The sequence below is a fragment of the Pelobates fuscus genome, chromosome 10, assembly GCF_036172605.1.
Source record: "Pelobates fuscus isolate aPelFus1 chromosome 10, aPelFus1.pri, whole genome shotgun sequence".
In the NCBI taxonomy this organism is placed as follows: Eukaryota; Metazoa; Chordata; class Amphibia; order Anura; family Pelobatidae; genus Pelobates; species Pelobates fuscus.
The window spans coordinates 127,805,773-127,822,284 of NC_086326.1; the positions used below are offsets into that span (position 1 = coordinate 127,805,773).

Here is a 16,512-nt window from a genome sequence, read left to right on the forward strand (position 1 = left end):
AGTGGTAGGCTTAAACATGGTATGACTATACTGATGTTTGTATTTATTTGCTAAGATGATTTTACGTAGCTTTGCAAGATTTAAAACGTTATTGTTGTGTGTCTTCTGTTTCTATAATGTGTATGTTGAATATATTTTAGTCATAACAGCAGCAGCACTATTAAAAGCACATAATGTGTGTGTACCCCCCAATTCCTCTTGTTTTATGTTTTTAAATACTGGCCAAATTGTATTAAAGGCGTTTGGATCACAAATCGTCTGTAGAAAACAATCTCCAGATAAATAGATAAAAAGTATTACTGAATTTAAATGTTGAAGTTAGCACATATAAATATATTTTAATGTGGCTAGACCTTGAGCTCTTTTTTTGGGCTTTACATCGACTGTCATCTAAAGTCTACCTTAAAACAAATCCTGAAGTAAGAAAACAGTACTGAAAATGCCAAGACCTGTCACTTACTACTGGACAGTTACCTTTACAATATAAAGAAAAATGTGTCTTTAGCCACCAGACCTCAATGGGAGGTGAAGGATCAGCTCGATACCAGTGTTTGTTACTAGTGCTCCTCCACGCAATCACGAGGGAGGGGATGGTGCCCCCAGGTGACAGTCAGGAAAACAGGTAGTCAGGTGATGGCCAGAAACACCTGGGGCTCAAGCTCTGGGTACTTCAGGAAGATAGCAGCTCCTCTAAAACACTGTATGATTAATGTTGTTTTTTTTATCGTGCAATGCTAACCATTTTTTTGATATGTAAAAAACTAAAATGGTTAACACTTGGATCCAGACATACCCTTAACTTATCATGCTGGTAAGCTCCCAATCAATGCAATATTTCTGTTATACAGGTGGTCCTCACTTTACAACCTACCTATTTTACGACGGCTCGCACTTACAAACAGTTCTCTAGCGTAGGGATTTAAGGTATTCCCTATTTTAGAAAGCTGGTCTTTGTTCGGGTAATTTTCCCGAACATAGATTTGCGGGATTCCCTGTGCTAGTGAACTGGTCTATGTTCGGGGGAATTCCTGCTCTCTTCGCATGCTTGTTAGCGCACCCTCACTTACTGTCCAATTCATTTTACGTCGGTAATGGTAAATTGTAGACCCCCTACTTCTTTTTCTTAAAAATCATAACACCTATCGTACTGCTCTCTTGATCCCTTTTTTACTTCCTACACACCAAGGCAGTGTAAGACTCTATTAGAGGTTACTTGCACTGTTTACCCTCTACACAGCTTATTTTGGCAATGTAATAACTTCCTTTCGATTTCAAAGCCACCTTTATATTGCTGACCCCATGTTTTATCTCTTTTCTGCATTATGTCTACCTACTTCTTGGATCATTTAAAAAACGTATAGGAACACTAGAGTGCTAAGAATACAAAGCAGCCCCTCTGCCTCTGTGACCCTTCCCCCCCCCCCCCGTGTATCTCCCAGACTTGAAAGGGTTAAATAATCCTTTAAACACTCAACTGGTTCCATTGCCTTGCTGCTGGGTTCAGCACCTCCTCCTGCGATGGCAGATGCATTACGCCTTCCCCATAGAAAAGCATTCACTCAATGCTTTCTTATGGGGATATAGAAGATGCTTGACATCCTCATGTAAAGCGTGAGGATGTTCAGCATCATTTCATTGAGTTACAATCTGTGAAACAGCAAGAAGGGCCTCTAGTGACTGCCTGCTAGACAGCCACCTGAGGCAGTCTTAACCCTGAAATATAAACATTTCTCTGAAACGACAATGTTTTACATTGCAAAGCTAAAGGGACAGAGTCACTGCACCTAGACTGCCTCAATCAGATGAAGTGGTCTGGGTGCCTATAGTGTCCCTTTAATTTCCTATATCTTATTTGGTTGGTTCAAGGTGACTGCGTGAAGCTATAGTTAAATTACAAACATCAGTTGGCCAAAAATGTTTGTATAAAAATAAATTATGCAAATAAAATCAAGTAGAGTTCACCTTAATCTCCCACATCACGTGACACAGAAAGAAACATGACTCTGAATCTTAACTAAATGGGAAGTTTTATGTGATTGGGGGTAATAAAATGAGCATATGTGAAACTGCATCTATATTGAGAAATGGGGCATATTGTTACGTATCCTTATACGTATCAAATACCCAATGAGTGGAATGTCTTCAATCCTTGATACTGGTGACATACACAAAATTCTAAGTCATTCACTGATCTTCATAACATGCGTCCCACAAAGCATCACTAAACCAATTATAGTCTACCAGGGTATTTACTAAAGTGAGAATTCAAACTGAATTTAAAGTGAATTTAAAGTTTTAGGCCAAAGTGAAACTTACCTTTAACTTAGAGATTTTTCCAATTCGGCTAGTTTGACCGTAAGTTTGTAACTCAGTTTGAATTCTTACTTTACTGAATAACCCTGTTAATGTTTGCTGACATATTCCTACGGCATCATCTGCACATTCTTTATTCTCCCAGAATATGGAGTTAAAACAATATCAATAGTTTAAATACATTATTTACAGCTACCCATTTCATTATTTACATTCAAATACTTATTTCTATAATGTCTAGAAATACCTTTCTTATTATACCTTTCTTATTATACCTTTCTTATCTATACCTTTCTTATTATACGTCCACCAAAAATCACATGAAAAGTCTACCGGCAATGATTTTTTTTTAGAGTTACAAAAAAAAAAAAAGAAAAAAAAAAAGAAAACGGGTTAAAGATGAAATAAAACATTTTTAAAACTGGTGTCAATAAACATGGTGTTGAAAACCAACTTTATAAATTTAAGACAGAGTAGTTGGGTGGAAAAATCTCTTATTCATGTCCACACAATATTTTTTTCCTACAAGGTCCTGGTCACCACTCTAATAAGGGAATGGACCCAATAGTCAAGACTACTAAGGGGTCAATAAATAGAGGATTATTTTAAATTAGTGAAATATTATAATCAAATGACGTAACACCCCTTGCATATTTTCCTTACCGAGGATAAGTGTAGAATGGTCATTGGAGAAGTAAGATGATGAGTGTAGGCTTAGCCAAGATGCAATAAGTTCCTGGGGAAGTGTAATAAGTTTATTGCTGGAAAAATCCAGGTACGTAATGTTCTTTATATAACGAGCTGCTTCTTTAGGTATAGCTGAGAGCTCATTGTTATGCAAATCAAGCAATCTTAGACGAGGAGTATTTATTAGAGCTTCCCATGGAAAAGAGGTGAGAGCATTACCATCCAGCCTCAGCTCCTGAAGTTTGTTTAGTCCTCGCAACGTGATCATGCTAAGGCTCACCACAGAGTTATATGGCATCCACAGAAACTCTAGGTTGGAAAGCAGGTAGAAAGCGTCTCCCTGCACCCTCTTTACAGATGTTTTCTCAATTCGCAGTTTAAAGGTGTCCACCGGGATATTAACTGGCGTTGAGGTCATCTCTGGATCATTACAAAGTACTGTTCTGTTTGCAAAAAGAAATACAAGCATGTTTTATAATGCAGTAAAAGGGATTTGTGTGTGTGTGTGTGTTAAAACATTTAATAAATCAGAAATGGCTTTCAAAACTTTACACGGGAAAACACATTGATGGAGGATCAATTCCAATCACAGTAAAAAAAACTAACACTTGTTTAAAAATTGCTCAATGATTTTAATGCATTTTAGAAAAACATACAGACAGACTGTTATACCCTGTTGACTAATGTTATGGATTTTTAAGTGATGGTCTGTTTGTAAGTATTATTCTTGACTGCTCATTTTCCTAGTGGTATTTATATAAAACTCTGGTGGATTCTGCAGACAGGAGGAAACACACATATTAGGTGAAGGGCACTTAGACCAGGGGTACTGGGCATCCATATGGCAAATGACTACATGACTACACTAGGCCCCTAGATAATGTTTGTGCACTATTTATTTTAGAGGCTGATCTTTTACTTCATTGGGGTGATAACACATCTAATGGCACATATGAATTGTTTTACCACCTCCCTTTAAAAATCTAAAGACCAGTTGTGTCACTCCACCAGCTGTACATTGTTGAGAGAATAGCATCCCATGTACACCAACACCACCTCAAGAAAAGGAGGGGCGCATATTTTTGGCTAAGTGATTATTATATTAAAGGAACACTATAGTCACCTAAATTACTTTAGCTAAATAAAGCAGTTTTAGTGTATAGATCATTCCCCTGCAATTTCACTGCTCAATTCACTGTCATTTAGGAGTTAAATCACTTTGTTTCTGTTTATGCAGCACTAGCTACACCTCCCCTGGCTATGATTGACAGAGCCTGCATGAAAAAAAAAACTGGTTTCACTTTCAAATAGATGTACTTTACCTTAAATAATTGTATCTCCATCTCTAAATTGAACTTGAATCACATACAGGAGGCTCTTGCAGGGTCTAGCAAGCTATTAACATAGCAGGGGATAAGAAAATCTTAATTAAACAGAACTTGCAATAAAGAAAGCCTAAATAGGGCTCTCTTTACAGGAAGTGTTTATGGAAGGCTGGGCAAGTCACATGCAGGGAGGTGTGACTAGGGTTCATAAACAAAGGGATTTAACTCCTAAATGGCAGAGGATTGAGCAGTGAGGCTGCAGGGGCATGTTCTATACACCAAAACTGCTTCATTAAGCTAAAGTTGTTCAGGTGACTATAGTGTCCCTTTAACCCACACACTTTTACACAGTTATCAACAAAAAGGTCTGAGGACACTCACATATGTTTTAAATAGAAATTCAAAAATAATAATAAAACTTGTTTTTGTGGTGTAGTATTAGCGCTTACCATAGAGTATGGTAGTCTGGTATGGTTTCTCTCAGTGTAACAAGCCAGAGTACAAATCTTTTTTTCTTATTTTTAATCTTCACAGGATATACTACACTATGTCTTACTATACTTTCTGTCTCCACATATTACTACTACTTCTGGAAACACCTCTACCTCAAGAAATACATCAATAAAATTCTTACCTGCTTGTACATTTTATTGGACCTGATTGAGAGACTCTGGTTTGGGTGCTGTGGCTGCCTACCTGTTTAAATACATACGCGCTAGAGACCAAGCTCACATATATTCTGAGCTATTTACGATATACCTTACGAATCTATAAAGCAAACTGCCAGAGCATACGGTTATGTGGTTAAACGAACCAGGAACCTCGTCTAATCTTCTTTTAGTTGTTTACAATATTTTTTTTTTTCAGTATTACCAATTGGTGGATATATTTTTGATAGTTGAACTTTGAATATAAAGATAAACACGTGTTGCTGTTCGTAAAATTCCCCAATTACTTTAAATAACAAATTAAGTAATATGATTTGTTAGTATATCATTGTGTTAACCCCTTAAAAGTCTTAATATGTCCTCAATTGCAGTATCAATCAAATGATGTCATTTTAAGTACATTGTTTTATTTAACCTTATAACTAAATACATTAACCAGTTCTAGTGTTACTCCAGTATTATTATGGTATGCTCTTACAACATCCGTTCACTTTGAATTCCTGAATAGTTTTTACTAAAATGGGAATTGTTGAAAATTTTGAAGAAAATGTGAAAATGTTACACTGTAATAGCAATCTGGAAAAATAACATAACTGGAGAAAGTTTTCATTTTACCTATTATGGCCTACAAAAATCCCTTTTCAATCCTCTACAATTAAAGTGTAAAGAACAGAGAAAAGTAGGATTGGGATATTTGGACCCTAAAGAGTGCCACCAAACAAGGGTCACTTGTATGATAATTGCACATGTGTGTGTGTCTTTGCCAACAACTGAAAATGTAGAGAGAGAGAGAGAGAGAGAGAGAGAGAGAGAGAGAGAGAGAGAGAGAGAGAGAGAGAGAGAGAGAGAGAGAGTGTGTTCAACTGAAAATGTAGAGAGAGAGAGAGAGAGAGTGTGTGTGTGTGTGTGTGTGTGTTCAACTGAAAATGTAGGTTAGATAAAGAGAATTCTGCCCATTAATGCATGGGCAAGCAGCAATGTGAATTGGCAGAAGACTACATAAGCCTCCCAACCTGCTGCCTCTGATCTCTCACTAATTAATAAATTGAACTAGTGTCATTTTTTAAATTGGTGCACGTAATCATTAATGGGATTACTGACTGTTCCATGTGCCTGTGACCCATTCACCTTGCAAAAGAAAGAGTAATAAATGTAATTAAATGGGGGTGGACTTTTAGCCACTTTGACATACATATTCATTATTACATTCTCAGAAACATATTCCTCCCCTGAACAGCTTTTCAACCATTATCAGAGAGAAAATTAGAAGACGACAATTTAGCTTTTTTATGGTCTATAATTTAGACATATGTTTACAGTTCCAGTAATTTCTATAGTACTAATGATTTGTGATAACATATATTAAGTCAATGTATTTAACCTTATTTATTCAGGTTCATTGTAACTACAGAAAAACTCTCTAATAATGAACATTAGCTCCATAAAGAATAAGCAAATATTTATAATATGAAATAATTATTATCGGCTTTTCTATATTACTTTAAAAATAGTAGTATTTCAATGGAATATACTACAAACAAATAATGCAAACTCTGAGCTCTCTTTCCAACGTAAGCACTTAATGTAAGCAAGTACATTATATAATTATTCATACACTCTTGTAAATACCATCAAGTGTAATTTAAAAGTAATGTAACAGTATCATTATTGTGGTAGTCTTTAAATTACTACTTTACACACATGAATTGTTTGGCATTTATGAAAAAGAATAATTATTTGAATTATTCCCAATTGAGTCACAAAAAAAGTGGGGGGGGAAATCCTTTTTGATTGCAATATGGCATTTACATTTCTCTTTAGATCAACAACCTACTAATGATAATTTCTATACTGCATTCACTACCAAATATACAACTGATGGCTGACATTAAAGTGACACTTTAGTCACTTTTAGACCACTTCATCTCAATTAAATTGTCTGGGTGCAGTGTCCCTGTCCTTTTAACCATGCAATGTAAAACATTGAATTTTTTTTTAGACACAGTAATGTTTACATTGGAAGGTTAAGTCCAACTCTAGTGGCTGTCAGTAAAACATGATGTGGAAACCCAAATAGTTAACAATTTATTCAATGCTTTGGTGGAAGCTTGAATGTGCATGCACTGCACTGCGGTGCTTCCTGGGTCAGTGCTGCACAGTGCTTTCTATGAGAAGATGTTGATTGGCCAGGATGGCATTTGGCATTACCCGGCCCGCCTCCTTGGCTGAGATCATCAGAAATGACAATCTCAGTCAATCCAATCTTTTCCAATGGGAAAGCCTTGTGATTTGCTGAGATAGTCAATTCTAATGTCAGCCAAGGGGGTGGAGCATGGGCGAAGCCAGAGCTGGTGGACTTGGGCGGCGTTGGAAAAAGGTGAATAATTACTATTATTTAAGGGTGGCTATAGTGTCTATATAGTGTTTTTAACACTATTGGGTCAGGAATACACATTTGTGTTTCTGACCCTATAGTGTTCCTTTAATACCACTAGGTATTGGGGAACTATAGTGTTAGGAATACAGGTTTGCATGCCTAATGCTAATGTGTACCTAAAATGGAATGGTTTACTGTCCATTTGGTGTTCAGTATGCAATGATAAAATTATAAAAAAAAAAAATAGTACATCTACAAGCAAGTATGCACTTTTCTACCATAAAACATTTTTGATGGGCCTCATTGTAGATGAATGTGTACTGATGTGTACTAAGCACCAAAAAATCCAAGCTGAGATTTTTCAGAATTCTAATTCAGAATTCTAAAATCTAACAGATGATCCTATTGTTTTTACCAATTTATTTCCTAACACCACGTCTATACATCGTTTTTTGATTCTTCTCTATACTGGGTAAATTTCTCAGTTGATCTCTAAGAGAATTGATCTGTTTGACCACCGAGAAATTTGAACTTATCTCTCAAGCATCTTATAGTATATCCAACATACATCCAAACCGGGATACCAAATTATTGATCACATGTCAGCCATTAAAATGTGAGAAGCCAAGAAATGCAGACTAGTTTTATACATTAAATAAACAGCAACTTGAATTAAAAGCCATTAGCAGAAAATAAGTGACACATTTTCAATATCTGTAGTTCACAACCAGTTCTGAACATTTATTTTTTATTTCAGGAGCCCTGTAACATGGGAACTCTCTGTGCCCAATATTTGAAGGTATTTGTAGAATATTTACCAGTGGCAGAAATGTCAGCATTAAATAGCGATAGCATACCCTGCAGTTGGTCCTTCAGATATGCCATCATTGTCCTTGACTACTGAGACTGTATTATAAATAATACATGGCTTGTTTGAAATCAAAACATTCTGCTTGTTGTGTCATCATCAAATGGTAATGGTAAGATTAGATGGAGGGAAAGTCTAAACTGTGGAGTTTTTGATTTAAGTTGTTTACTGGAGATACATACACTGTATTGCAATATATGCTGGGAAAGGTAACAATTCATTTAATCTAACTGAAGTGACTGGTATATGATTGGGGAGCAATACAATTCCAGTTCAACTTGATTTGTTTGGTTTCAAGAGAGATTACACAAAAGCAGACAGAGACAGAACTTATGTAGAGAGGTCTCTGGTCCAAGAATGTTTTTTGCCCCCTCCTCCTCTAGTGTAAAGGTGGCCAAAAGGTAGATCCTCATCTATCACACAGCTCCAATGATGCTATGTGAACTGGGGATCTGCCATTTGCCTATCCTTGTAAGGTTGTAATTGTGGGCAGTGTTTGTGCATTTGAATGTAAGGATGTGTTTGTATAGAGTATGTATGTGTGCATGTAGGGGTGTATTTGTACTGTGGCCATTGGAATGCAGTGGTGTATTTGTGTGTAGTGTTTGTGTTTGAATGCAGGAGTTTGTTTGTATGTAGTGTTTGGCTTTTAAATGCAGGTGTGCTTTTGTGTGTAGTGCTGGTGTTTGATTAAAGGGGTGCTTGTGTATAATTTTAGTGTATTAATACATGAGAGTGTTTGCAAGTAATATTTGCATTTCATTGCAGGGGGGTGTTTGGATGTAATGTTGCCTTTTAAATGCGAGTGTACATTTGTGTGTAGTATTGATGTTTAAGTGAAGGGGTGTGTTTGTATATAATTTGGAGTTTGAATGCAGGGGGTGTTTGCATGTTGTGTTGGTTTTTGATTGCTTGGATGCATGCATATATGCACATATATATATATACATATATATACAGATATACATACACATTACGACACAGATACATACATATACACACACTGACACAAACACATAGATACACACACCAACACAAACACACACACTGACATATATACATACACAGATGCAGACCCTTACACACATATACACAGGCACATGCACACATCCTGACACATGCATAAACTGACACACAGATACACATAATGACACACGCGCACACAGAGATATATGATGCCCTCAGCGTATCACCTTCTTTAGACTTTTTATGTCAGAACTTAAAATGTAATACAAATGTTTTAATTGTTAGCCCTATTATGTGTCAGTTATTTTCTTTCTTGATTGTATTGTTTTCCTGGATCACTGGTTTAGTAGTTAATATTCCAACTCTATCTAAACTCATCAATGGTTGGTCAATATAATTTGTTATTTGAGGTCCAACACTTGGAAAAAGCAGATTTCGTGCTCGAGTTAAATTTAATCTAAATATTTTGAAATGCTATCTTAGGTATTTATTTTGCAATACAAGTTCCCCGACTTGTCAGTCAACTCTTGTCAAACATAGTCATGCTGACAGCATAGCCCACTATGGTGAGAAGTGATTGATAGAGGAGATCAAGAGGACACTTATACAGACAGTTCTCCTGCTCACCTTCATAATTAATACACTACGTGTGCAGCAGTGGGCTGACATTGTTGTGATTATCCATTTTTTAGCACAAAAAAATTAAATCTTACACTTTGTGAAATGGATATTAAAATGGATATTAAAAGAGTGTCAAATATCACTTTTATGGCAATGAAGACAGATCATAAGCATTTTAAGGGAAGAGTGATGTGTGCCTCCAAGCAGGGTCATCCAGCTAGTAGGTGGGTAGGAGATATATGGGACGCTGCCAAAGGCTAGTATAACACCCACAAACCTGGCATCATGGTGGTCATAATAGCATTAGGTCTTGTCCCCCTGGCTGATGTCTGTGGAGGAGGAGCAGAGGCAGAGCCCGATCCAGCATCCAGCATCCAGCTAAACAATATCATCTGACTGCTATTTTGGGGTCAAGAAGGAATTTTTTCCTAGTTTGTTGCAAAATTGGAAGCGCTTCAGATTGGGTTTTTTGCCTTATTTTGGATCAACAGCAAAAACATATGTGAGGAAGGCTCTTTTCAGCTATGTAACTATGTGACTATGAATATTTACTTTCATTGAATGTATAATTACATATAGATTGCATAAACAAGTGCAAAGTGTAAAAGTGAATCTGTAATTTTGCCCCAATCCAAAGTAACGGACATGTTGGTTGTCAATGTCACCTCAGCAGAAACTATTAGGAACCATGTTATCAACAATAGGATTAACAAGATGAGCGCAATGAAGTATGAGGACCCTGTAGGAGAATTTCCTTTCGAAATTCAGATCAGGCAATCTTCTCCACCCATTCAGGATTCCACCAAAAGTTAATCACTCCCTATTATGGTGGCTTCACAAAGGTTTTTCATTGGGGGATATCCCATGGATAATTTTCAACACAGAGGCCAGCCGTTGGGGCTGGGGAGCCAACTTGGATGACAGATTTGCTCATGGACAATGGAGAATATTGACAGCAATTCCATCAAATATCCTGGAACTGCTTGCTGTCGTCTTGATATTTCACAATTGGGTAAAGGTGAGATTCAACAATGCAACACATGAAGCACAATGCAAAATTTTGACTAGGTTATTTTAATGAATGATGGAAATATTGATATTTCTAAATTCGTGGGTACATTGCTTTCTCCAAGGCCTGGTAGTAATTTACTTACCCGGCCCAGAAAACTCAATAGCAGACTATCTCAGCAGAGTACAGATTGATCAGGGAAAATGGTAGCTATCAGAAATAATTTTTCTGGACATCATTGCCAAATGGAGACTTCCACAGATATACCTGATGGCAAGTTCACGTAACAACATATAACAAAAAAGTAAAATAAATATTTTTATTTCAGATAAGTAGATAACGTGAGGGTTCTTCACTAACGTCTGTATGTCAGAATTCAAATTTAATTTAGTGAATAATCCTCTGAGAGTTCAAGCTGAGTGAATTAAATTGTGATTCATACAAATGAAGTAGCACTATAGACCAACTACTTAGTCCTGGGCTCATTATACATTTCGTAAGATTTTACTAATTATTTTGCTATTATTATGTATTGACTATTCCCTTTAAAACATTTAAATTCTGTAGCATTCTCAATCTCCACATATCTGTCTACAGAAAACCCACAGACAGATGCAGGTTCTTACACAGCTCCAGCTTCCAACCATCTCATACCAAATGGCATCATTAACAACTACAAGGTTCAGCTGCATCTACTCTGACATTAAAGACTGCAACAAACACCTGAACACTCTGTCTTAATCATTCAAACAGAAAGGATAGAAATCAAGACCATAAAAAGGAAAATACACTCTGCTCTGCAAATACCACATGTGCATCTTCTACAATACACATATATCACTAGTCGTAACATGTAACCCACCCTTGAGGCTCATGGAAAATCATCAGATCTACAGATAATGCTCTCTAAAGATGAGGTATTGAAAGGCATTGACCCTGAAGTCCCTTTCCTGGCATTTAGACTGCCATCTAATTTACAAAAAAAAAAAAATGGTCAGTAGGAAACTACCCACAGAGAGGTTTAACACTATGTTAGCAAATCTGCACAAAGTACATAGCTACTCACAACAGTAAAACATGTAACATCAAAGGGTCATTCTCATGTACATCCATAAATTTGGTATACATGACGGAGTGCAGGAAATGTGACTTTGGATATTACATGGTAAAATCATCCAACAATTAAATAAAATAATGAACAAGCACAGATATTCTAAAAAAAAAAACACACCATGAAGAAGACCATTACTGTACACCAGTTGGAAACCACTTCATGCAGAAAGATCATTCCATTCAGGACCATAAAATCAATATACTAAAATAGAGCTTAAAAAATACAAAGGAAATGAAAGAATTGAGTCCACCACTACAAAATGTAGTATTGGAGCTTCTTGGCACACTAGATAGGTTTTATATGAGTACTTTGTTCTTTCGCATCAAACTGTTATATATTTTTTACACTGTGCGTGAGAATTCCTATGTTCCAGAGGCCTTTGAAGGACCAAAGGTCTTTGCACCCTGTGCTGTCAGGAAGCCTCATTTGCACACACCATTGGAACTATACAAACTCTGACTTCTACTGACTCCAGAATACTTCTCTCTCTGCCACTCATGATTTGGAACTAGAGGAGTCTCCATTAATGCCTCATAGGATTGAGTGAAAGCTACCCTGTTTTATATATATATTTATTTATTTATTTTTTACTTTTTTCATACATGGCTCAACACTATATATTAGCCTATACAACAAACGTTTTTATTTCAATATTTGGCCTTGCCTTTTTTTAAACTTTTTATTTTGAACATATTACAAGTCAGCTGCCTTCATAACTATTTGCGTATTGATGGACATTTGAATTCAAGACTTCCCTGAGGATTTCTTTTGTACTGTTTGTCAAGTATAAACATTTTTTGACTATTCTATGTGGCTAGATTGAGGTGTTATTTCGTTGTTAAGTCTATTACCTAAAACGTATTTTTAACAGTATTTGTTAAAATTCTCCATTGCTTACACTCTAAAAAGCCTATGCGATGATTGCTTGATTATACCCTATACTGCTGATTGTATAATTTTTGGTGTTGCACGTCAACTGTTTGTTCAATTACCATTTACCACATTTGATTCACCTACGTTGGTATCCTCTACCGAATACATTCAGTAAAGTATCAGTATCCTTTATAATTTTTTTTTCCAAAAGGTTTATTGCATATATGACAAAACTGAAACACTTCTGATTAATATATTGGAATAGTTTTCGATTTCAGTGTGCATAGTCCTACTTGTTTCACATATTCCCATTTTGCAAACCCTTGTAGAGTGGATTTCCATGGATTCAGCACCTATTACTCTATTTACATTGGGTAGTGCGGTTCAGTATTCATATTTTTTTCTTTGCATTACATTCACCATCACTTGCTTCTTTCACTTTGGTCAGTAATTATTTAGACTTGATAAAGGGAGATAAAGTCCTGAATTGTTGTCGCTACAAATTTCTGTTAGTCCAAGAAAAAAGGTTTTAAACGAAACTGCAATACTATACTATACTAAATATTTAGATCCCGTATATACACAATAGAAAAATAAACAATCACAGACTATTTATTATGACTAGTCAAATAATGAAAAGATGTATTTTTCCAGAATTACGAGAACATATTTAACTGAAGTTTATCGTTTCTGAGTGTTTCACATTGCAATAAGATTTTAATAGGCCTTCCGTTATACCTTTTTTGAACTGAAACTCGACTTCCAGTTGTCTTTTTAATAATGTTAATACAAACCTTTCCATCATTCCTATCAGTATAGAAAGGGGACTGAAAAATCTAAAATAAGTTAGCAAATTGTCAACTCAACAGGTTCATGCTGACCTGATTTGACATGTGAATTTCCAGCATTCATAATATATGTAACTGAATGTCCTTCCGTACAAAAAAATAATACATTTTTTTTTTTTTAATAGTAGCAGTAGACAGTTTCAAGGATTGAGGCAGAAAAAAAATTCTAAAAAATAATAACAGGTTGTGAAAGCACAGTATTTATCTCACTTTAATCATGGCTAAAGGTACAACTGTTTTACACCAAGGATTATATTCACTAATGAAAATAGTAGTTTAAACCAAACCTGTAAAATGTTGGACAATATGATTGGATTTATTATTTTTTTTATATTAGTTGTTTTATTCCAAAGTTTTCAAGTTGGCTGTCATGTACGGCAACTCACTAATTAGTAAACAAGCCCTCTGACTATTTTTTAAAGCCTTATTGCCATATTTTTATGAACTATTACTAACATTCATATTTTACAGGCATTTTCACCTTATGTAGAAGACCTGACTAACTTGTGTAATTTTTTGGAATGTGTTTTGTTAATTTTTAAATGTTATCTTATTACAGGCCTGTGATGTAGTAATTTCACTGGGTTATAGAAAAGCAGGCCTCATCTCTTATCTCGTACATTCATTTTAATTACGCATCATGTACACCGAGCAGACAGCATTTCAGTGCTTTCTCTGAATCCAGATTATAAAGTGCTTTCAAGTTAATCCTTTGGCACACAAAGAGACAGCACAAATCTACTGAATAAAAATAAGATATTCCTAAAATCTGAGCTAAAGGAGAAGGTTGCATGGGAATTGTGAGACAGTGGAAGATGTGTATGTGTGTGGGTGACATAATAAGAACGTACCTGGATTTAGACCCATCACTGAATGAGTGGAAAGTGCAGCTGCACTGGGATGGACAGGAGAAACAGACAAAAGGTAGACTTCCAAAAACCAGGCAGCAGAAAATGCCAACAGTGATCCACATGGTGACCTAAACATGAGCTGGACCTTCCTGGACAGGACAGTAGTGTCTGACGGTGTCTGGTCACATCTTGTTAGGTGTCTTCCGCTTGTAGTCGCAGACTGATGCTTTAGCCGTGGCTCAGCCCATGAGATAAAAAAGGATACGCAATGGGATTAGTGAGGGGACTTGAGTTATTTTCCTATTGCTGCCTATTGCTTTACTGAACTGACAGAAGCCTTTTTATAAGCTGCAGCAAAAGAAGGCTAACAACACTGCTCCCTGAAAGGGTTAAATATTAAGCAGAATATGTATGTATAGAAATGGAAAGAAGAGATTTACTGACCTTTGAAAAATAATAACCGATATTCCCCAATATGATATGTTGTCTATATCTAAATTGTATATTGCAGGTTTATTTTGACTTCTATAGTCCCAATCAGTGTATAACCAGTCCACCTTTAATATTGGGTAGGTATAATACATTGTGGCCTTGATTTAATACTTTTAGCTACATTTCTTTATAATAATTTATTTATTTTTGGATAAACCTTTAGAATGTTGTTTTTGTTTTTCAAAATATTAAACTATCAAATAATATATCATTTATCACAAATTATTCAATATATAATTTTTGATATATTGAGCAGTGAGACTGCAGGGGAATGATCTATATATATATATATATATACACACCAAAACTTGTTTTAAGAAAAAAAAAAAAAAAAAGCCTGTGATTTGCTTTACAGCACTACCGTATATACTTGTGTATAAGTCGATCTCGTGTATAAGTCGAGTGCAGTTTTGTGACCAACAATTGTGAAATATGCTATGCCTCGTGGATAAGTCGAGGGTAAAACTTGGGGCTATGAAATTCTGTGATTTTTATAATTATATACACACACACACTCATACAAACACACACTCTGCATTATATACACACATATACACAGCGTTTACTTACCTTCCCTGCAGCTCCTGTCAGCTCCGTGCAGCTCCCCTGTCAGCTCCCAGTGTAAATCTTGCGGTCTGCGTGCCGCGCGGAGCATTGCCATGGTAACCTGTGGCAACGCTCCGACAGCCGCGGGTCTCACGAGACTGACACTGGGAGCTGACAGGGGAGCTGCAGGAAAGGTAAGAAAAAGCTTCCTGCCGGCCCCCAACAGGACCACCGGGCTTGTAATGAGCCCGGCAATCCTGGTCTGTATTATGGCAATGTAAATTGCCATAATACAGACAGTGACTCGAGTATAAGTCGAGTGGGGCTTTTACAGCACAAAAAATGTGCTGAAAAACTCGACTTATACTCGACTAATTATACGGTATTTGTTTTACAGAGAAGGCCTGGAACCTAACCAACTGTTATTGCGAGCATGCCAGGCAGGGCTTTGCTATTAAAAAAATAAAATAAAAAATAATGAAAAATAATTTAAGGGACATAAAAAGCAGGCAAACGTTTTCCGGCACAAGCCCTTTTTTTAATGCATATGTCCTTAACCCCTTAAGGACCAAACTTCTGGAATAAAATGGAATAATGACATGTCAGACATGTCATGTGTCCTTAAGGGGTTAAACATGCAGTAACACTCACCAGTTTATAAACAATGTGCAATAAATGAAGAACCCAGGTGCCGCCCCCCACAGATCTAATGCAGCTGTTTCATTGCAGTGAAGTAATTAAGGGGGGATTCTCTACTCATCCCACTGGACAACTGGAACTGGACAACAGATCAAACTACGGGGTTTCTACACATACCAGGCAGATTATGTCATTTTTCTCCTGAAGTGTCCATGCGACTTAGCATATGTGGGCAAGACCATATACTCACTTAAAGATCGAGTGTCGCAACATAAAACAACTATACATAGTGCCAACTCAGAGGCATCAGTTGCA

At 36.3% G+C, this 16,512-nt stretch overlaps 1 protein-coding gene across 1 annotated transcript in view; it reads right to left on the reverse strand.

Annotated features, from left to right (window-relative positions):
- LRIT1 (leucine rich repeat, Ig-like and transmembrane domains 1) overlaps positions 1–14,731 on the reverse strand; it is a 30,835-nt gene extending 16,104 nt beyond the window's left edge. The window contains exons 1-2 of the mRNA XM_063434630.1: positions 14,521–14,731; positions 2,977–3,443 (exon numbers count right to left, since the gene is read on the reverse strand). Of these exons, the coding sequence (XP_063290700.1) occupies positions 2,977–3,443; positions 14,521–14,642 (589 nt within the window). The 5' untranslated portion in view covers positions 14,643–14,731. The remainder of the gene's footprint in view (positions 1–2,976; positions 3,444–14,520) is intronic.
- Between the last annotated feature and the right edge of the window lie 1,781 nt (positions 14,732–16,512).